At 48.0% G+C, this 22,510-nt stretch overlaps 1 protein-coding gene across 6 annotated transcripts; it reads right to left on the bottom strand.

The window, feature by feature from the left end:
* Positions 1-951: 951 nt before the first annotated feature.
* On the bottom strand, positions 952-21,885 carry LOC122494832 (orphan sodium- and chloride-dependent neurotransmitter transporter NTT5-like). 6 transcript variants are annotated; one of them, XM_043600300.1, is made up of 13 exons: positions 21,640-21,885; positions 21,269-21,517; positions 9,910-10,170; positions 9,576-9,733; positions 9,342-9,468; positions 9,007-9,185; positions 7,804-7,914; positions 7,362-7,600; positions 3,566-3,752; positions 2,948-3,149; positions 2,647-2,806; positions 2,168-2,333; positions 952-1,609 (listed from the first exon to the last, which is right to left on the bottom strand). In XM_043600300.1, the coding sequence occupies exons 3-13, from the start codon at positions 10,130-10,132 to the stop codon at positions 1,505-1,507; spliced, it is 1,857 nt and encodes a 618-aa protein (XP_043456235.1). In that variant the 5' UTR covers positions 10,133-10,170; positions 21,269-21,517; positions 21,640-21,885; the 3' UTR covers positions 952-1,504. The 6 variants fall into 6 exon arrangements, with proteins under 6 accessions (XP_043456235.1, XP_043456231.1, XP_043456230.1 ...); XM_043600296.1 differs by having other exon boundaries at positions 952-1,956; positions 21,269-21,548; positions 21,640-21,883; XM_043600295.1 differs by having other exon boundaries at positions 952-1,956; positions 21,640-21,883.
* Positions 21,886-22,510: the final 625 nt, after the last annotated feature.

Here is a 22,510-nt window from a genome sequence, read left to right as displayed (position 1 = left end):
CACAAGGAAGGGCCTGTGAGCTTCTGCCTCTGCCTTTTCCGGGGCTCTTCAAATCGGGTTGTAGAAGCCATTTACACTGGAGATGCAGGAGGAAAAATTTAGATTTTTTTCAACCAAAATAAGCAAGACAAAGCTTTGCCAATATTAAGTATGTAGAATGACAGCAGGTCACAAGTAGATTTCTTACATATGTTGGGAATATTTTCTCAAAAGGTTGTCATGGATAGGGGAGTGCGATAAAGAATGTTTAGAGGCCTCTGAGGTAAATAGAAGGTACGAATGGGCAGGCAGGCACTTGGGAGGTGACTGGGAAGCAGAGAGGGTGGTGATGGGACCTTGATGCCCAAGGTCATGACCTCTGGGGATGGGGAGTTACCCAGGAAGTCCCTAAGAGGTGTGGCTTCTAGAAGGTGCCTCCCCCCACCCCCCAGGTGCCTTCACTCCATCTGATATTCAAAGAGGTAGGGTGGTGCCACTTGTCCCCGCAGACAAACCTAGTAAGCTCTAAGTTCTTTCTCTAAGACTCCTGGGTCCTGAGCCCACAGAATCCAGGTGACCTCCCTCCCAGCACCCAAGTGGGTGACTGACCACCCCACGTGAGAACAAAGCATGATAGCTAGAAAGGACCTACCTGCCAGGTGCTGTTCTAGGCATGCTACCCTCTTGGTAGATGATAATTATAAGACATTTAGTATGGTCACCCAACTACCAAGTTAGGTTTAAGGGTTAACACACTTTCTAGATTGAGTGATACTGATTGCTGCAAAGTTCCCCAATGGCTTGGCTCAACTCCAGAACAAGGAGGAGTCTAGAAACTCAGTATCTGTGTCCCAAAGGGAGTGGGAGATTGGGATCACCATATTGGACACTCGGTTCACCAGAGGTTGGACATCTGGACGATATGTGTGTAGAAGGAGGCTGATGGAAAGAACACTGTGCCCACAGCCTGTGCGCGGGGTCTCAGTGGATCAATTTATTGACTCAGCTTTGTTATCCCAGCCCCGTTCTGAGAGAGCAGCCCTGGAGGCGTTAGCTACCCCAGTGTTCCAGGTTGGTGGTGGAGTTTGGGGTTTGGAGAGAACACTGTCTGTCTCCATGATAACTGGGAAGGCTGGATCCCGGAAAGTGCCTCGAGGCCCATCTCCATCATGCCAACATGATGCTCCTTCCTTACAGGGAGAAAGGAGGCCCTAGGTGCAGCCCTGTGAATGGCTGAGTTGATTTCTTCTGAATTCTCCAACCCCAGATCAGAGTGTTCCACTTAGCAGAATCGGTATTATTCCAGGAGAGGAAGGCGCTCCTGAGTTGTCCGTTTCCTCCCAAGGGCAACTGAGTGATGTCAGTGGTTGCTAGGCAAAATTTCCATGTGTCCCTCTCCCTACTTCCCGACAGGACCGATTATTTCTGTAGCAAGATGGACGCTAATGCCAGATTTGGAAAAATGGGTGGTGTCACCAGTTATTGAACAGAGTCCTAATTTTCTTCCTGGGTCTCCCTGCTCTTGTCACTGTTGTCTATGGTTACTGAGGCCGGGCTCACCTGCCTTGAAACGGGAGTGCTGGTATTCCTCATGGACAGTGCAGATGTCAGGGATGAAATGACAGGCAGGCTGAACCAGGAAGAGCTCTGGTTGTACTCACTCAAGGGTAGGCTGAACCTCCATAAGGAGCTCAGGTTCAGCCTCCTAATCAAGGGTGGGTTGACTTTTCTAGATGAGCATTCAGTGTCTGTCTTCTGGGACGTCACCAATTGGTGTTTGGGGTACTGTAACGACTTGGGGGGCACCAAGGGCATCTTTTTGGACTGTAGCTTTTCAAAGGGATCAAAAGCAATGTGGTCCTCGAGGTGCCACCAGTGGTGGAGTGGCTGCACTGGGATTGGCAGAAAGGTGAGGATGCTGAGGAAGGTGACCCAGCTCAGGGTGCTCTGCAGGTAGGGCTGTTTTACTTCCTGGCTCTGGAGGCCGAAAGAAGGGAGCAGGGTGGGAGGAAGTGGGGGGGGGGGTTCAATCCCTGCGATGCTGGGGATTCCACTCCCCAGGGACTGGGAAGCTGGCTAAAGGTTCCCTGGGGATGGAAGGAGCCCAGACCTCGGGTCTCCGTGGAGTGGGAGATGAGATGAACGGGGCCCGGAGTGGTGGTGAGAGGCCAGGGTAGGGGGACCTCACCATACTGCTGTTCCAGGCGATGTAGTAGGACGGTACCCTCCGGTGGAGCTGCGTGAGGCAGATGGTGAAGAGGGCCAGCAGCCCAGGCAGGGTCACGTAGCGCCACAGGAAAGTGAAGAAGGACCACAGCAGGTGGCCCAGTTTACTGAACATTTCTTCCCTGAACCTGGGGAGGGAACAACAGGCGTAGATGTCTGGGTAGGAGCCCTCCTCTGGCAGCCGGGACCCGAGCGCTTGGGAGCGGTTCTCTCACTGGCTGCCAAGTCCTGCTGGGCCCTCGCTGAGGACGGGAACCTGCATGCGTGTAGTGCTTCAGCCCTCTGCCTTCAGACTGTCCCCTATGGCCCCTGGTTCCTGAGTGCTCTTTGTGCCTGTACCCCGCCAGCTGCTGGCTGGGCCCCCCTGCTGTGGGATGGACAAAGGGAGCAGAGACCTGGGGTGGTCCCTGGCTGGATGGGCCCCCGGGGCTTGGACGTCACCTCCTGGCTCCATAGATCCAGGCCAGGGCCACATTCTGGAAGGCCACAATGACGATGAGGGTGAGCGGGACCAGGCAGTCATCAAACAAGGACATTATGTAGCTGCCAGCATGACTGGTGAAGACGAGGCTGCCCAGAAAACCTCCCAAGCAGATGAGCACTGTGACAAAGGCAGGTTTGGCCACACTGAGGTCTATGCGCAGGGCTGGGCTAGGGGTCAAAGTGAGCTCTAGAGATTGGGGTGGCCTGGGGAGAGGGGGCAGCAGGGCAGGGTCTTTGCTAGGCCGAGAACCCACAGTACCTGAGAGCAGCTTGGGATACCTCCTGAAGAGGGAGAAGGAGTTCTGGAGGGGACAGACAATGCCTTCCAAGATGCTCATCAAGGTGCTCAGCCCCATGATGACCAGGGCCAAGAAGAAGAGGATGGCCCAGAGAGAGGCGCCAGGGAACAGCGAGATGGCTTGGGAGAAAGCTGCGAATGCCAGGCCAGGGCCCTCCATGAACTGTGGGGGAGAAGGGCTCTCAGGCAGTGGTGGGTCTGGATTGGGGGGGGGGGGGGGGGAAATGGTGCAGTGATCGATTAGCAATGTCTGTCTCGGACAGAGGAAAGAGGCAGAGAGTGGTGGGCAGCCGGCAGAAGGCTGTTTGCCCTGCTTGCTTTCCTGAGCTGTGTGAGCTTCACCTCTTGAGGCCGCAGTTTCCTCCTCTAACAAACTGGGCTCCTAGGGTTGATGTGAGGATTAAAGTCAAGTGACCACTTAGCGAAGACCCTAGTGCACAGGTAACGGTGGTGGAAACTTGATTATAACTGCCACCTTCCTCTGAAGATGCGTGGGTGGCCCATGAGGCTCCTGGGAAATGCATTTCCCAGTGTCCTGTGGGGCCTCTGGGAAGCACCCTCCCACCCCCACAAACACACCTTATCCTTCTGGGTCATGATGCTGCAGGATGGGGAGAAGTGGATGACCGGGTACTGGAGGTGTTGAGGGAGATTGCTGATCCAGTCTAGGTAGTCCAGGGCGGGCAGGAGGAGGATGTCTTCCGGGGGCTTGGCATCCTGAGGCAGCACCCCCTTTTTTATCAGGCTTATCAATTTTGAGACACTCCTGAACGGGAAAAGCAAAGGAAATGTGGTGAGCAGTCTGGCCCCTCTGCTGCCTGAGAGGAAAGTGAGTTGTGCAAGAGGAGTTCAGCCGAGTCACAAGGGCAAATAGACAGGGGCTGGAAGTGAATCAGGTGGACTTGGCAGGGGAGTTGCGCTGGGGAGTCCCCGAAGGGGCAGAAGACTCTAGATTTGTTGTAGCTAGATTGTTGTAGCTAGGACTCCTCAGTGTTATGGGTTGAAGTGTGCCCCCCACTAAATTCATATGTTCAAGTCCTAAGGCCCACTACCTCAGAATGTGACCTTGTTTGGAAAGAGGGTTGTTACAGAAGTAATTGAAGATGAGGTCATACTGGCCCCTAATCCAGTAGGACTGGTGTCCTAATAAAAAAGGGGATATTTGGGGGCACCTGGGTGGTTCAGTCGGTTAAGCATTGGACTTCGGCTCAGGTCATGATCTTGTGGTTCATGAGTTCAAGCCCCACATGACATTCTGTGCTGACAGCTCAGAGCCTGCAGCCTGCTTCAGATTCTGTGTCTCCCTCTGTCTCTGCCCCTCTCCTGCTCATGCTCTCTCTCTCTCTCAAAAATAAACATTAAAAAATATTAATAGGGGCGCCTGGGTGGCTCAGTTGGTTGGGCGTCCGACTTCGGCTCAGATCGTGATCTCGCGGTTCATGGGTTTGGGTCCCATGTCGGGCTCTGTGCTGACAGCTCAGAGCCTGGAGCCTGTTTCAGGTTCTGTGTCTCCCTCTTTCTCTGCCCCTCCCCCACTCATGCTCTGTCTCCGTCTCAAAAATAAACATTAAAAAATATACATTAATAAACCCAGTTCATTCATTTTAATTGGCAGATAGTATTCCATTCATTGAATGACTATACTAAGATTTGTTATCTACTCACCTCCTAGCAGACATTTGGATTGTTTGCAGTTTCGGCCATTATACCTCTCATCCCACAACTCCAAATAAACATCGATTAATCTTGGGGCGCCTGGGTGGCTCGGTTGGTTAAGTGTCCAACTGGATTTTGGCTCAGGTCATCTCATGGTTCATGAGATTGAGCCCTTCATCGGGCTCTGCACTGACAGCACGGAGCCTGCTTGGGATTCTGTCTCTCTCTCTTTCTGCCCCTCCCCTGCTTGCTCTTTCAGAACAAATAAAAAATAAACTAACCCTCCCCCCCCCCACATATATTAGTCCTATAGGTCACTGAAGGTCTTCTTCAGTTTTTTCATTCTTTTTTTTCCTCTTTGTGTTTCACTTTGTAGAACTTCTATTTACCTGTCCTCAAATTAACTGATCCTTTATTCTGCTGGGTGAATACTAAATACATCCAGTGAAACTTTGTTTTCATCGACTTTTTGAGTTCTATAATTTCCATGTGGTCCTTTGTTAGATTTTCAATCTTTCCTAAAATACCTCCATTGCTTCCATTTTATTCATCTTTTCTATGCAACCCCTTAACATATTTATAATCGGTGTCTTAAAGGTCTTGTCTGCTGATTCTAATGTCTTGATGATCTTTGGGTCTTCTTTTTTTTTCTCTTGGCTATGGATTCTATTTTCCTGGGTTTCAGAATGTCTCGAGAGTGTTCAATTCCACGTGGGGCGTTGTAGATAGAACAACAAAGGAGGAAGTTCTGTGATCTGTTTTATTTTGCGAAATCTCGATAAATTTAAGACTTTTATTCCAACAGGCAGCTAAGAGTTAGGGCTATTTAGTTTTCTAAGCGTTGAGGCGAGCTGGGGTGGGTGACAGTTTTCATTAGTTTTTTCTCTGCCTTCAGATGGGATTAAGGAGGGCTCACGTTGCCCTCGGGCCATGCCCCCAACTTCCTGCACACTGCCCTTCCCCCCCACCATGAGGCCTAATATCTTTGATGTTGTCATTATTTGGGTTGAAGTGGGCTGGATAGTAGCTGTAGATGTTTTGGGTTTGTCTTCGCACACAGCTCCAGTGGGGCCACAGGTCCTGAAACCACAAGACTAGGCGGAGCTCCTCTGCTTGCTCCCTTGTCTCCCTTGCACTTCTGCCTCTTCTCCAAAAACCTTTCCTGGGAATAGAGAGGCAAACCGTTGGGTCCAGTGGTGTATTTCCTCCTTGGGGGCTCGTTGCGATTCCAACACCTGCTGGCAGCCCATACTGTTATTAAATGCTTGCACGGTTTCTCCTTGTCAGTGCAAAGTCTCTCCATCCGTGACAGGCCTGTGCCTCCAGCCACATGCACCCGAGGAGCCACTTACCCCTAGATATGAAGGCATTCGTGGCTCTTTGCTCATGTAGGATGAACTCATTACTCTCCAGGCTTTATTTAGTTCATGAGGGCTCCTTTGTGTCTACTGCTCTTCAGTAACATTATAGGAAAGTATTATTTTTATTTTATCCATTTTTAAAATTGCTGGTACCAAGGAAGCATGGACTTTTGCATCCTTCAACATCCTAACTGGAAGAAAAATCCCACCTTGGAGATTTTTTTTTTTTTTTACATTTATTTATTTTTGAGAAACAGAGTGAGACAAAGCGTGAGTGGGGAGAGGCAGAGAGAGGAGACACAGAATCTGAAGCAGGCTCCAGGCTCTGAGCAAGCGGTCAGCACAGAGCCTGATGCGGGGCTCGAACCCATAAACTGTGAGATCATGACCTGAGCCGAAGTCGGACGCTCAACCGACTGAGCCACCCAGGCGCCCTGGAGATTTTTTTTTATAAAATTTTTTTAATGTTTGTTTATTTTTGAGAGAGAGAGGGAGAGAGAGAGAGGGAGGGAGAGAGAGAGCGGGGGAGGGGCAGAGACACAGAATCCAAGACAGGCTCCAGGCTCTGAGCTACCAGCACAGAGCCCAATGTGGGGCTCGAACTCATGAACCGTGAGATCATGACTTGAGCTGAAGTCAGATGCTTAACCTATGAGACACCCGGGCATCCCCCACCTTGGACATTAAAAAAAAAAAAAAATCCCAATGCCTGAAGGCATCCCAGACCAAGTAAATCAGAATCGCTGGAAGTGAGACTCAGGTGTAAGTGTTTTCTAAGGTTCCCCAAATGATTCCAATATGTAGCCTAGGCCAGTAACCTTTGATTGTGGCCCAGGATGCTGTACAACCTCTGCTAGTTAAAGAATTGATTTTGAAGTCTTCTTTACACCAACTACAATTTATGGAAACCTTTGGACAGTCCTGTCTCTGGGCCTATTTTCTTATCTATAAAGTGGTGGATATTAGAACAGTATCATTTGGGGGCACCCGGGTGGTTCAGTTGGCGGAGCATCCGATGCTTGGTTTCAGCTTCGGTCACGATCTCACAGTTTGTGGGACTGAGTCCCACTTCAGGCTCAGTGCTAACAGCGCAGACCCTGCTTGGGATTCTCCTTCCCTCTCTCTCTGTCCCTTCCCCCCACCCCCACCCCCAAATAAATAAACATTAAAAAAAGTTTTTAGAATATTATCATTTGGCAGCTTTCTCTGAGAATGTGATATTATGATGACTATGATAACTGTTGCTGTTATTGTTATTATTATTGGAGAGGCCGGAGCGTGAAGGCCCATGAGGCTGGGGGATTGCCAAAGTGGAGGGAGGGACCTCCTGTTGGACCTGCAAGACTGTAATTACTCACTTCTCAACACAGGTGTGGCCGCTGGTGGTGGCCCAGAACTCCAGCACTGTAAAGATGATGGATGTGAGCAGCAATGAGGTCACCAGGTTGACCAGGGCCACCAAGGAGGCCACCTGGATGTAGCTGTTGCCTCCAGCCTTGGAGGAGAAGTTGATGGTGGTGCCCAGGCCCAGGCCTAAGGAATAAACCACATGGCCTCCTGCCTGACGCCAGAGGTCCAGCGAGGCCCAGGATGAGAGCTGTGGATGGGGTTGGGAGAGAGAGACGTTTGGGGGTGAGCCTGAGGGTAGACCCATCGGTGAGCTGGAAGAAGGGCAAGCTGGGCTGGGGAGCAGAGGGATGAGGGGCAGGCTGGGGACCTTAGGAAAGGTGTCTGAGAAGAAGAGTCAGAGAAGGCCTGGGGAGCTGTGGGAGGGAGGAGGTGTGGAGTCCCCAGCCTCACCTCTGTGGTCACCATACGTCTGAGGCTGGCAACTGCACCTTCCAAGAAGAGACTTCGGATGAGGAAGCAGAGGAGGAGGATGTAGAGGAGGAATACCGAAAAAATCAGGATCTGGCCAGGTGGGTCAAGACAGAAACCAGAAGTCAGGAGAAGGGGAGAGGAGGGGCAGGCGGAGGCAAGCATTACAGGGAGCACAGGTCAGCAGGCCTAGAGAGAGGGAGATAAGCTGGGCTGAGCCGGGTGAAGGTGGCCTGGCTGTGACATGAGGGAGCTGTCGGAGGATTATCCTTAGGAGACGGTGATGTTGTTTTGGGGGAAGAATCTGCCAATAAGCTGCTCAGAGGTGAGGGGTGAGACACCAAGTAGAGATGGCTTTTATGTGGTAGGGCAGCTGGACATTATCATCTGCCTGGGTTTTATGGTCTCGGCGTGAGTTAACCGCATGGGACAATGTCACCGGTGAAGACAGAGGAAAAGCAACCGAGGAGGGACTTTGGGAGACAGTAACACGGTCAGTGGGAATTTTGAAGTATTTCTGGTTCTTTCCGCTCTGGGAGAGGAAGGCAGGCCCCCTCCCTCCATGTGCCCCTACTGAGCCTTTAGTAAAATCTGCTTTATCTCGAAGGCTGTGGAGAGATGGCTCCAGGGACACATGGGGTGGAAACCGACTGCATGAACTGTTTTGGGGGCCAGAAGCTGCGGGTAAGGTTAACTGAAGTGACCTAATAAACACACCAGAATAAATTTTCCACGTAAGGAGAAGATGATCCAGGTGGCAGGGGCGTGGATTGGAAGTATGGGTTGGAATAAAATAAAATGGAAGACTCTGGAAAGGAACTGGTAGCCAACTGGCTCCTTCAGGGATTAACAGGCCCTGTCAATATTCGGGCAGGCACAGGGTGCAAGGTTCAAGGGGCGAGGCTGTGGTCTGCTCTAGAAGGTCTCCACTGCTGTGACCTGGGGGTGAGGCATGGGGAAGAGTGGGTACCAGGCGCTCCTTCCTGCAGTGGGTGGGACAGGGGCAGTTCTTTGTGACAGGAGGGGTTGACGCTGCTGCCTTGGGGAGCCCTGGATGGCAGAGCCTGTCCTCTGGGAGTGGGGGAGGGTCTTGGGGATTGGAGAAGAGAGGTCAGCAGGAAGGAGTGGGATGGTGTCCGGCCGGATTGTGGCGGGGTCGGTGGGCGGGGAGGGGTGGTGGCTTACCTGCATTGAAATCTTCAGCCCTGTGATCATGGTTAAGAAGAGGAGGAACCAGGCTGCGAAGATGCCCAGTGTGAGGTGCAGGACGAGGGCGTCGACCCCTTCCTCAATGTGGCCTGAGGCGCTCAGGGTGGTGTGGTACCAGAAGTACTGGTGGGACACAGTCCGAAGGCAAGAGAGGTCTGGGGGGGGGGGGACCCAGGTGCTTAGGCACCACCTCACTAGGTGCCTATCCCCTGCTCTTCACTTCCTCCCCCGTGGCTCTCACTGCCTCTCTCCTGCTCCTTGGTGCCCTTGCCTCCCTTGGCCCTGCCGGACTCCTCTCTCCCTCTCCTCACCAGTGACATTGGTGGTCTTCACCAGTGGGCACTGGTTCCAGGGCAGGGAGTTATCAAAGGAGTTGGCCAGGTAGGAGAGGCTCCAAGTGATGATGACGCTATTATACAAGCTCACTAAGATGCACACCTAGGGGTGGACACAGTGGGCCTGAGGGACAGGATGGACAGAGACGGGGGGCCTGGAGACCACAGGGGGTGACTTGGGGATGCCTCTTGCCCGGGCCCCTCATTCACCAATATGCTAGCGTATCCTATGCCGCCCAGCCAGGGGACGAGCTGCTTCCAGACCCGGATGTTGTCCACACGCAGCCAATGCCCCATGATCATCTCCATGTACAGGAGGGGAATCCCAAACGAGAGGAGCATGAAGAAGTACATCAGGATAAAGCTGCCTGGAGAAGGGAGCCAGGCGCTGTGCTCAGGCAGCCAGGAGTCCCGGCCCCCCTCCTCTTTATCCCCTTGAAGTCTGGGTGAACCTCCAGGTGTCTCCTCCCCCAGGACCCGGGAGTCTGGGCTTCAAGCCTTAAAACTCCTTCCCCAAACTCAAGACCCAGGTCCTTGGCCTTACCTCCTCCGTTCCGCTGACACAGGTAAGGGAAACGCCATATGCTACCCAGCCCAATGGAGAAAGCAACCTGCATTAAGATATCCTCAGTTCTTTTAGTCTCAGCAAAGTAGTTTTGGGTCTTGGTGGCCAGAATCTCCTTGGCTGTGAGCTTCCCGGACAGGAAGGAGGAAGTTCTGGGTCCTTTGGGAGGCTCTTCCTCTGATATTTCTTCAAGGGACTCCATGACTTTCTTCTTTCAGGCCAACTAACTCCTGACGGAATCTTGGGGTCATCAAAAATAGCAGACTTTACGGGCTATGTCTCAGACACTGAAACTTCATGCCGGCAGGGTTTCAGGGCAACAAAGGGCCACAATTTACCTCTTGGCCCTTCTCACTAGTGGACTTTGGGCAAATAATTTCATCGCCTTGAGACTCGGTTGTTGTTTTTTTCTCTCTCATCTTACAAGCTAGATGAATTTCAAAATATTTAGTAATGTTATGGTGTGAGCACCAATCAGAATGAACCAGCCATAGCCCGTGGAATGTCAGCTGAACATTAGCCCCATCTGGGGGCACCTGGGTGGCTCAGTCGCTTAAAAGCGTCTGACTCTTCATTTTGGCTCAGGTCATGATCTCACAGTTTGTGAGTTCAAGCCCCACATGGCTCCACGCTGACAATGTGGAGCCTGCTTGGAATTGTCTCTCTCCCCCCTCTCTACCCCTTCCCTGCTCAAGCTCATGCTCTGTCTCTCAAAATAAATAAATAAAGTTTAAAAAACTTAGTTAAAAAAAAATCAGCCCCATCTGAAAGGATTAAAAATGACATAGTGGATATTGGTGCCAAGGACACAGTAAAGACTCAAGAAACTCAGGTTTCTTTCCTTTCTCCTTCTAGTCTACTTGGCCTAGCTAATGCATGCGGGCTTCTAGGCCAGCGGTTCTCAAACCTGTGTATCCCAACCATTTGAGGAGCTCTCAAAACCCTCCAGACTCCTGCCTTTCATTCTCCAAGCCTCACTCTTCCAGATTCTGATTCAAGAGATCTAAGGTGGGGTATAGAGATTGGTGGAATTAAAGAGCTTCCTTGGGGTTCTATTTCTGGAAAGGCAGCAAGATGGTGGGGGGGGGGTGGGAGCAGTGAGTTTCTGTGGACCCATCCCCTAGTGAAACAAACACAGCCTGTGAACATTACCAAGAAAGAAAACATTCAATGATTCTGGAAAATGTCTTCAGGGCACACAGCAAATGTTTAGTCAGGAAAATCTACTAAAACTCACCATGAACAGGGAGAGTCTGTGGCATGTGACCCACAGCCTGCTCCCTCCCTCCTCACTCCCGGCCCAGTGCTGTGGAAACTGCACATGGTTCCCTCTCTCCCCAGTTCCCACTCAGAGGCTACAGGCACCTTCCCAGAAGGGGCAGATCACCAGCATTTGTCATTCCTTTTTGGCGACATGTGGCAGAGACGAAATTCCAGGAAAGTGTGTGGTATAAAGGTCCGGAGCCCCTTTCTTCCACTCTGCCCTCATTTGTGGCTCGACAAGTAGAGAATACTGGGGGCCCTGGTCACCCCCTTGCCCCAGCTCATTGGTGAGGTGGAGGTTATATGTCAGGAGGGGCAACTCAGTAAGACCAGAGGTTAATGCTCCGCGCGGCACCCTGCTCCAAAAGCACTCAGAGAGAAGCAGGCTTCTGTTCCCATCCAGCTCTGAAGATCTCGTCCTGGGAGAGAGACAGGCCTTCAGAACAAATGGGCCCAGAAGCTCTTCCCAAAGGAACTGACTTTATTTGAAACAGGGTGTGAAGAAGTTTAAGCCTGAGGGCACACTCAAAATCAGTAAATTTAGGCCAGGAATACACTAGAGAGAACGGGGGAAAGAGACAGCTAAGAAGATCCCTCCTGGCATCAGAACAAATATCAAACACTGAGTTCAAAAACTTACTGCCGTAAAAAAGCCTGAATTTAACTGGATTAGATTGTGGAACAATTTATGCATCAGCCACTGTCAAAAGCAATACAGCAATCAGCTGGGAATTAGTGGATCCCCGAATTATTTCAAGAATGAAGATGGAATAAAGACAAAACTTCAGAGAGTGCTCTCACCAGAAGCCCTCAACTCCAGGAAATAAGACGGAGGGTTCTTCCATGAGAGGGAAAGTTATCTTTTAAAAAAAATGTTTATTTCTGAGAGCGGGGGAGGGGCAGAGAGCGAGGGGGACAGAGACTCCAAAGTGGGCTCTGGGCTGTGAGCACAGAGCCCGATGCAGGGTTCAAACCCACAAACTGTGAGCCAAAGAGGGACACTCAACCGATTGAGCCACCCAGGCGCCCCAAGAGAGGAAATTATCCTCGATGGAAGGTCAGACATGCAGAAAGGAATCAGGAGTAATGGAAATGCAAATATGGGGAAGGGACTGAGACTGCACAAAAAGTAATGGTAGCATCTTGTTTGGTTTTAATTAAGCAAAGAGTAAGAATTGCACCACAGTGAAGATAAGGAGGGTGGTTGGTGGAATTTAATTGTTGTAAGTACTTTTTATTGTCTGGGAAGAGGATAAAAGTCCTGAGACCAGCGATGCAAGCCCCCGCCCCTCCACAATTTAGACATGGGGCTCTCAGCTGCTTCTGACCAGAGTCACGTAGCCCTTAGCTACTGTTAAAGAAACTGCCTCAGGAAATGAGTTGCCTCCTGAAAAGTCTGTGGGATGCTGTTCTGCCGGAGGTAACAAGTCTAAGGTGCCGCGTTTGCAAGAAAACATAATAATTTGCGGCTTAGTAGTCACAGGATGTGGAACTTCTGCCTCTGTACTCTAGAGATGACATCACTAATGCAGTCTGCTCAGAATGGTTTATCGGTTCAGGCCCCTAAAGCAGAGCGATGGCCCTGCTCCAGTCACACCCAAACCAGTCAGGAACTTGCCAGAAGGTCAAGATGGTCAAGAAAGGAAATATAGTTGAGCGAATCCTTAATTAATCAACATGATCTGGGGCGCCTGGGTGGCTCAGTCGGTTAAGCCTCCAACTGTGGCTCAGGTCATGATCTCACAGTTTGTGAGTTCAAGCCCTGTATCGGGCTGTGTGCTGACAGCTCAGAGCCTGGAGCTGCTTCGGATTCTGTGTCTCCCTCTCTCTCTCTGCCCCTCCCCTGCTTGTGTGCGATCTCTCTCTCTCAAAAATAAACAAACAAAAAATCAGAGTGATCCAAGACCCTGAGACCCTCACCCTGAATTTTCACCCTTTAAACTACCCTCCAACTCTACTCCCCCACCCCCACTTGGAAGTCATCAGGGAGTTTGGGACTTTTCAGCATTAGCTCCTGGTTCCCCTGGGTGGTGGCCACCCAGTAAATCTTTCTTCACTGCAAAAGCTTGGTGCCGGTTTTTATTTGCTTGCTTAGCATCAGGTGGATGAACTCTCATTTGGTTCGCTTAGGGTACCGATAAATATTATTTGATAAAATGCATGCATATTTAATATCCAGAGGAACCATTAAAAGAACAGCAAAGAAATGGAACTTCTAAGCTATAAGAGGGAAAAAATAGACTAATAAAAACAAACCATGCACAAAGAATGCAAGAAGAAGAGAAAAAGTAATCTAGAGTAGATAGGGCAGGTACAAAACACCTAATTAAATGGGAGATTTAAAGTTAAACATTTCAGTATTTGTATTAAATGTAAATGGACTGAATGCTCCACTTACAGATGAAGTTTTCAGACTTAATAAAAACCTGAAATCAGACTAAATGCTGTTAACAAGAGACACCTAAAATGTAAGAATTTGGAATAATTAAAAGTAAAAAGCATGGAAAATAGTATTTCATGAAAACTCTACCCAAAAGAAAGCTTGTATAGCGTTACTAATATATTAATATATAATTTTTACACGTTATAGTATTAATGTTTATATGTACTTAATATTTATATATTAAGATGTATTTATTTTATTTTATTAAAAAAAATTTTTTAATGTTTATTTTTGAGACAGAGAGAGACAGAGCATGAACGGGGGAGGGTCAGAGAGAGAGGGAGACACAGAATCCGAAACAGGCTCCAGGTTCCAAGCTGTCAGCACAGAGCCCGACACGGGGCTCGAACCCACGGACCATGAGATCATGACCTGAGCCAAAGTCGGACGCCTAACCGACTGAGCCACCCAGGCTCCCCTATTAAGATGTATTTAATATTTAAAGTAAAGCCTCCAGAGATAAAGAGGGAAATTAAAAAAATTTTTAATGTTTATTTATTTTTGAGAGAGAGATTGAGTGTGAATGGGGGAGGGGCAGAGAGAGAGGGAGACACAGAAGCAAGCTCCAGGCTCTGAGCTGTCAGCAGAGTCCGACTTGAGGCTCAAACTCACAAACCAGGAGATCATGGCCTAAGCTGAAGTCAGACACCCAAAGGACTGGGCCACCCAGGCACCCCAAGAGGGAAATTTAATAATGATAAAAAGTTCCCTTTCACTGGGAAGACATATGAATCCTAAAATGTTATGCCTTTTTTTTTTTTTTTGAGAGAGAAAGAGAGAGTGTGAGTAGGGGGAGGGGCAGAGAGAGAGGGAGAGAGAGAATCCAAAGCAGGCTCTGTGCTGTCAGGGATGTGGGGCTCGATCCCACAAACCATGAAATCATGACCTGAGCTGAAATCAAGAATTGGACATTCAACTGACTGAGCCACTCCAGTGCCTCTAAAATGTTATACATTCCTTAATGTGGCCTCAAAATGTAGGAAATTGATAGAATCTACTTATCTTAGGCATAAAAGATAAAGAGCAAAAATTCATTAAGGATGTAGAAGACCTGAACAACTTAATTAGCACATTTGACCTAATGAATATATATTTATATGTACACACACACACACATTATATTCAACACCTGCAGATTACATACTTTTAAAGAACATGCTAAACAATTACACAAAAAAATCAACCATATTTTCTGTAAAACAAATCTCAACAAATTCCAAAGGATCACAGTCACACAGAGTACACTTCTGACCACACGCAATTAAGCTAGAAATTAACAAAAATTAGTTTAAAGATCCCTATGTTTGGATATTAAGAACTACATTTAAAAATAACCAGTGGTTAAAGAATTGATTATAACGGACATCAGAAAATATTTTGAACAGAATGATAATGAAAATACTACATATCAGGGCACCTGGGTGGCTCAGTCGGTTGAGCATCTGACTTCCACTTAGATCATGATCTCATGGTATGTGAATTCTAACCCACACTGGGCTCTCTGCTGACAGTGTGGAGCCTGCTTGGGATTCTTTCTCTCTTTCTGCCGCTACCCACCTCGTGCCCTGTCTCAAAATAAATAAACTAAAACATACACACACACACACACACACACACACACACAATATAACTTCACAACTGTATTGAGTTTATTCCAGTAATACAGGGAAGTTTAGAAGTAAAATGTCAGAGACCCCTGGGTAGCGAGATTGAGCCCTGCACTAGGCTCTGTGCTGACAGTGTGGAGCCTGCTTGGGATTCTCTCTCTCTGCCCCTCCCCTGCTCGCGTTCTCTCTCTCTCTCTCTCTCTCTCTCTCTCTCTCTCTCTCTCCCTCAAAAATAAACATTTAAAAAAAGAAGTAAAAAATCAATATTAACATAAAAAGGATAAAAATGATACAATCATTTCAATATTTGTGTAAATATTCTACAAAACCCAACAACCATTCCTTTAAGAAAAAAACAAACTGGGGCGCCTGGGTGGTTCAGTTGGTTAAGCGTCAGACTCTGGCTCAGGTCATGATCTCATGGTTTGTAGGTTCGAACCCCACATCAGGCTCTGTGCTGACAGCTCAGAGCTGGAGCCTGCTTCGGATTCTGTGTCTCCCTCTCTCTCTGCCCCTCCCCTGCTCATGCTCTGTCTCTCTCTTATCTCTCAAAAATGAATAAACATTAAAAAAAAAAACTTTAGGAAACTAGAAGTAGAAAGGAACATCTGTAATTTCATAGAGGTTATTTACAAAAAAGCTACAGCAAATACTGTACTTAATGACAAAATGTTGAAAGCTTTCCCTTGGAGTTCGGGAATAAGACAAAGATGCCCACCACAGTCCCTTCTAGTCAAACTGGATTTAAAGTCTGGGCTGATTGACAGCATTCATGGTTCTAAGTCTTCAGTTTGTCCTATATCCACTCCCTTTGCAATGTGATTCTGCAGTTCCTCTCACTAACGAGGCCATAATCTACTTTCCTACCCCTTGCATTGGGGCTGGTGTGCCCATTCAGAGCCTTGCTGAAAAAGACCTTCCTTGTTGCTTCTTGTTCTCTTCATTTTTAAAAAAATTTTTATTTAGTTTTGAGGGGGGGGGTTGCAGAGAGAGAGGGAGAGAAAGAGAGAATCCCAAGCAGGCTCCATACTGCCAGCATGGAGCCCTATGTGGGGCTTGAACTCAGAACCGGGAGATCACGACGCTTAACCGACGGAGCCACCCAGGTGCCCCACTTCTTGCTCTCTTACACTCTTGTCATCACCCTGAGGACATATCTAGGCTAATTTGCTGGAAGACGAGACATGTAAATCTGAGCTGAGCTGAGCACTCCAGTGGTCCCAGCTCAAGCTAGTGTCGAACAGTCAATGGCCAGTCAACTAACGCCCTTACATATTAGTTGAGCCCACCCTCATGGCTTATGAGGTATAATAATAAATTCTTGTTGTTTTAACTCACTGAATTTCGAAGTAATTTGTTCTGCAGCATTTGGGTGGCAATCGATAATTGGTACAAGGTGCCAGCCAGCGCAACAAGATTTTTTAAAGTGTACTGTTTCCGATTCTGTGTCTCCCTCTCTCTCTGCCCCTCCCCCGTTCATGCTCTGTCTCTCTCTGTCCCAAAAATAAAAATAAACGTTGAAAAAAAAAAATTAAAAAAAAAAAAAAGGGGCGCCTGGGTGGCGCAGTCGGCTAAGCGTCCGACTTCAGCCAGGTCACGATCTCGCGGTCCGTGTTCGAGCCCCGCGTCGGGCTCTGGGCTGATGGCTCAGAGCCTGGAGCCTGTTTCCGATTCTGTGTCTCCCTCTCTCTCTGCCCCTCCCCCGTTCATGCTCTGTCTCTCTCTGTCCCAAAAATAAAAATAAACGTTGAAAAAAAAATTTTTTTTTAAAGATTTTTTAAAGTGTAAAGTTGGGATGAGAAGTAAAAAATGTCATTATTTACAGATACGATTATGTATGTAAAACATAAAACAATCTATAAACACATTATTAGGACCAGCAAGTGAGTCTAGCAAGGTGGCTGGATACAGGGTTAACGGAATACAATAAATAGCATTTCTAGATACCAGCAAGAAATAAATAGGTAATGAAAAAAATTAAAGATGGCATTAATAATAACATTGAGATATTTCAAGTGCTTAGGAATAAATCTAACAAAAGAAAGATGAGACTTCTATACCAAAACCTAAAACAGATTATTAAGAGAAGTAAAAATTTTAAATAAATGGAGAGAGATTTCATGTCAACCCAGAGTATCATGGAAATGACAGTATTAAATAATTAGGATGGGAAAATGTATATTCATACGGAAACAATGAAATTTGACCATGAGATTAAAAAATGAAAGGCAAATTCATAAAGCTTCTAAAGAAGTTAATAAGAGGGAGTATCTTCATGATCTGTAGGTTGAGAAAGATTTCAGAAACAGGACTTGGAAAACACTAACCATAATGGAAACAATAAGTAAATTTGAGTTCATTAGAATTCAGGACTTCTATTCGTCAAGAGGCAGCATTAAAAATGTTAAAAGCCACAGAGAAAAAAATCTGCCACACGTGTAGCTGAGGGAGGTTTTTTAAAAAAGTCCAGAATCTATAAAAAGCTCCTACAAATTAATAAGAAAAATATAAATAACCCAATAGAAAAATGTTCCAGGAAATGTGGAGACCTTTCACCAAAGTCATCCTCCAAATAAATGGGCAGTGAACAATGTATCAGAGGGTTCAAACTATTTAAACAGAAGGGAAATGGTGATTAAAACCACACCGAGGGAGGGGTGCCTAGGTGACTCAGTCAGTTAAGCATCCGACTTCAGGTCAGGGCCCTCGTCAGGCTCTGGTGCTGACAGCTCAGAGCCTGGAGCTTGCTTCGGATTCTGTGTCTCCCTTTCTCTCTGTGTCCCTCCCTGCTCATGCTTTGTCTCTCAAAAATAAATAAACATTCAAAAAAAATGTTTTTAATTAAAAAACACATTGAGGGGCTACTTCACACCAGTCAGACTGGTAGAATGGAAAGGCTAAGAACACCAAATATTGATGGATGAGGAGCCATGGGGAATATTATACACTGCTGGCGGGGGAGGAGAATGGAAACTTACAAAATTAGTTTTAGAGATGGGTGGGCCATTACTATTAAGATTGAAGGTATACAGGGGCACCTGGGTGGTTCAATCAGTTAAACATCTGACTCTTGATTTAGGCTCAGGTCATGATCCTCACGGTTTGTGAGATCGAGCCCCGAGCGGGACTCTGTGCTGAACGTGGAGCCTGCTTCGGATTCTCTCTTTCCCTCTCTCTCTGCCCCTCTCCAGCTCACACTCCCTCTCCTCTCGCTCTCAAAATAAGCAAATAAACATTAAAAAAAAAAAAAAGGAAGCTATATATATCCCACGAACAGCAATTTCACTGTGTGCAACAGAGCACACATACAGGAATTTCCTTAACAGCACTGTTTGCAACAACCCCAACAGGAAACGATCAGGAAGTTCAACACAGTAGCGTGGAGATAAATATATATATATATATATATATATATATATATATATATAGTGATATCACCAGTACAAAAGAACACTACACAACAAAGAAAATGAGCTACAGCCACACTTAACAATATGGATAAATCCCCAAAACTTCATATTCGGTGAAAGAAGCTACATCCTAAAGAATACATATCATATGACTCTGTTTATATCAAAGTCCAAAAACTAAAGTGTTTAGGCATGCACAGAGGTGGTAAAACCATAAGTGAAAGAAAAGTAGTAATGGTCCTAAGGGTCAGAATGGTGAGTCCCACTGAGGGGCAGAAGGAGTTGGGGTTTGGGAGAGGCTCAAGGGAATATTCGGAGGATATAGGCAATGTTCTTTTTCTGACCAGGATGGTTGGGGTATTTGCTTGAGAATAGATCGTTGAGCTGAACATTTCAGTTTTGTGGACTTCCGTGAATATGTATAATATTTTATAATAAAAAAGAGGTATATGGTATGTAAGAACATAACAGAGTCTCCAAAACACACTTCTGGGTGAAAAGTCACAGAATATCAAATGTTTGATACCATTTATGTAAAAAGAGAATCCATATAAAGAAGACGTCACGTTTCTAAGTGTTCATACACACGCCTGTAAATGCACAGAGGACTCTTTCTCACATAACACCCTCCCTTCTGCCCCTTCCCATCCTCCCTCATCCAGATAACTTCAACTCATCACTGATGTCTCCTCTCAGATCTAACTTCCTCCAGGAAGCCAGCCTTGATCACCTTTGCCAGAGGTCTCTTGAGATTTTAATACACTTTACACCTAAACACCCTTTCTCGTGCCTAGTGCAATGCCCCCAGTAGCCCCTCTTGGGGATGTCCTGATTAAAATGCTTCCAACAGGGCTGGGTGGCTCAGTCGGTTAAGTGTCTGATTCTTGATATTGGCTCAGATCACAATCTCACGGTCGTAAGATGGAGCCCGCCATCGGGATCTGCGCTAACAGCTCGGAGCCTGCTTGGGATTCTCTCTTTTTCCCTCTCTCTCTGCCCCTCCCCCACTCATGCTGTCTCTGTCTCTCTCAAAATAAATAAATAAACTTAAAAAAAATAACACAATTCTTCCACAAACTGTTGAAATCTGGAAATGTTGCTATTTTGGTAGTCGGATCGCATCTCCCAGGCTTTTCCTCTTATTAGAACAGCCCTTTGTCAGGTAACCAGTTTCCAGTTAGAGGTTGGAAAGTGTGTGGCCCCTCTCCCACCCCACCCATTCAAGAGCCCACTGCACAGACTCCAGCCTGAGGGGCAGCCAGTCACCCTGCCCTGCAAATGCCTCTCAGCTCCTCTGTGGGCAGTACTGGCACCAGCATTCGGTTCCAGTGCAGCACACAGTCTGGCTCAGTTCAACCTGGTGACTTTAGAAGATGGCTTAGGGTTGTTGCTATTTGTAAGGCAGGCCATCTGCCTCTTCTTGCTTAAGTTTGAGGTTTTAGTTTAACTAGGTGCAACATCTATACAGTCTTAAAAAATACCATGATTTAAAATGTTTGATGGGGCGCCTGGGTGGCGCAGTCGGTTGAGCGTCCGACTTCAGCCAGGTCACTCTCTCGAGGTCCGTGAGTTCGAGCCCCGCGTCAGGCTCTGGGCTGATGTCTCAGAGCCTGGAGCCTGTTTCCGATTCTGTGTCTCCCTCTCTCTCTGCCCCTCCCCTGTTCATGCTCTGTCTCTCTCTGTCCACCCCCCCCCCCCAAAAAAAAAAACCACACACACAAAAAAACGTTGAAAAAATAAATAAATAAATAAATAAAATGTTTGCTCCTGGGGCACCTGGGTGGCTCAGGCAGTTAAAGCATCCGACTTCGGCTCAGGTCATGATCTCACCGTTTGTTAAGTTCGAGCCGTATGTTGGGCTCTGTGCCGACAGCTCAGAGCCTGGAGCCTGCTTCAGATTCTGTGCCTCCCTCTCTCTCTACCCCTCCCCCCTTGTACTCTGTCTCCCTCTCTCTTTCAAAAATGAACAAACATTTAGAAATAAAATAAAATGTTTGCTCCCTTTAGTTCTTTCTTTCTTTCTTTTTCTTTTGGAGGCACTGCTGGGATTCCCTTTAGGTTTTAGAAGGAGGCACAGCCAATTTTATAAATTGGGTATTATTATAGTATATGTATATATGAATATATTATGCATGTGTATTTCTTACAAACTGGATATTACTATATATTATGTATTGGATAATGTTAAATGCAGCATATAGCACATAAATATATATTGATATATACTCTATGAATATGTGTATTACTTGCAAATTGGACATAATATTGGAGATTATATATATATATCTCCACTTTATCAGGAGTGTTTTCCTATGTGATATTCTTTACGAATATGATTTTTAATGGGTACTTATTCCAGCATCATTATATAAACCTGACCAAATCTATCATTTGCTTAAATCTTCCTGAGGGGACTCAGTCCTGTTTAGGTCAGCATCCAGGGACCCTCCTGAATGGGCCGGTGCTTCCAGCTCCTCCCAGCCCCCACCCGCAGCTGCAGCTGCGGCCACCACTGTCACCCCATCAAGGCTACCTGCAATTCACTCTGCTGCCAATGCTTCTTCTGCCTTCACACCCCCTCCCCCGCCAGAGGGGTCAGCCCAGGTAGCACTTGCCTGGGATAGTTGTCTTTGTCACCAGTCCAGCCCCGCCTGGATATGGGAACTCCGTCTTTCTGGGCTTCCCCCTGCTCTGTCTACTCTCCGCCAGGCTCTCAGAGAATCAAAGGAGCGACAAGCAGTTTGAAGACCAGGCAGGAAACTCTTCGATCCAGATGGGAGCGTCCCAGGAGTCCACCTCGGAGCCGGTCAGTGAAGGATGTGCCTACAGCATCCCAACCCCACAGACTCAGCCCAGGTGACCTGCTGGGGAAAGTTGGTGTCCCCCATCGGTGACCTGAGGAGGGAGAGAGAGAGAGGGGGAGGGGAGGGGAGGTGGGATGGGGAGGGAGGAAGGGGCAAGACGTGCCACCAGACTTCCGCTCTACCTGCTGGCCTTTACTACTCTGCCTCTCGGTGTCTGGTGTCCAACCCTCCCCTCCCAGACTCAGGGCATCCTGGATCCCTAAATTCCTGGAGAGAAAGGGAGATTAGGAGGGGAGGCTGGGTGGTCTACATCCAGAGGCGGTGGGGGGTGGTGGCCGGGGAAACAAGATGGCTGGCGCCCCGAGAGGTTAGGAGCCGGGGGCTAGGGCCACTGCACCCCCCTTTACCCGCCACTGACGCACGAGTCTGGAGAAGACCGGTCGCTTCTGTGGGCGTGGCGAGGCAGGGGGGGCTGCCTGGGCGCGCGACAAAGGTCGGAGTTTCTGCGGGGAACCACCGCTATTGGGGCCGGCGGTGATTTTAATATTTCGCTGCAGCCATAAGGCGATTTAGGCAATTCACCCTGGAGATGTTCACAACTGAGCCCAGCCCCTAGGCGTGCCTGAGCCTGTTGATTCATTCTTCTGGGCTTCGGGTCCATAGCCCACATCCCATTGCCTGCGTCTGGGCCCCATCACTCTGCAGAGCGACGCCTGCCCCGCGGTTTCGCGGGCAGAAACCCGACGATCTGAGTCCTTAAGTGTGAAGCGAGAACCAGCGGTTCTCCCCACCCCGCCTCCATCCCTTACTCCTTGTAGCATCATCTCTCCAAGCTTATTCTTCGGGTTAGAGCCCAGGGGTCACCAGCTACCTGCCAGATTCGGCCTTGCAGTGGGCGGAGTGATGTCACCGGTTGCCAGGCAGATTTCGTCTGGCTGGTGGACTTCATGGTTAACACATTTTGCGGACTGAGGTAAGGGGAGAGCCAAGATAGGAACCGAGGGGGGCCTGTTTTAGAGTTCACGTTCTTAGCCACTGTGCCATAAAGATTCA

The sequence above is a fragment of the Prionailurus bengalensis genome, chromosome E2 (genome assembly GCF_016509475.1).
Source record: "Prionailurus bengalensis isolate Pbe53 chromosome E2, Fcat_Pben_1.1_paternal_pri, whole genome shotgun sequence".
Classification (NCBI taxonomy): Eukaryota; Metazoa; Chordata; class Mammalia; order Carnivora; family Felidae; genus Prionailurus; species Prionailurus bengalensis.
This window is presented reverse-complemented; position numbering and strand designations above follow the sequence as displayed.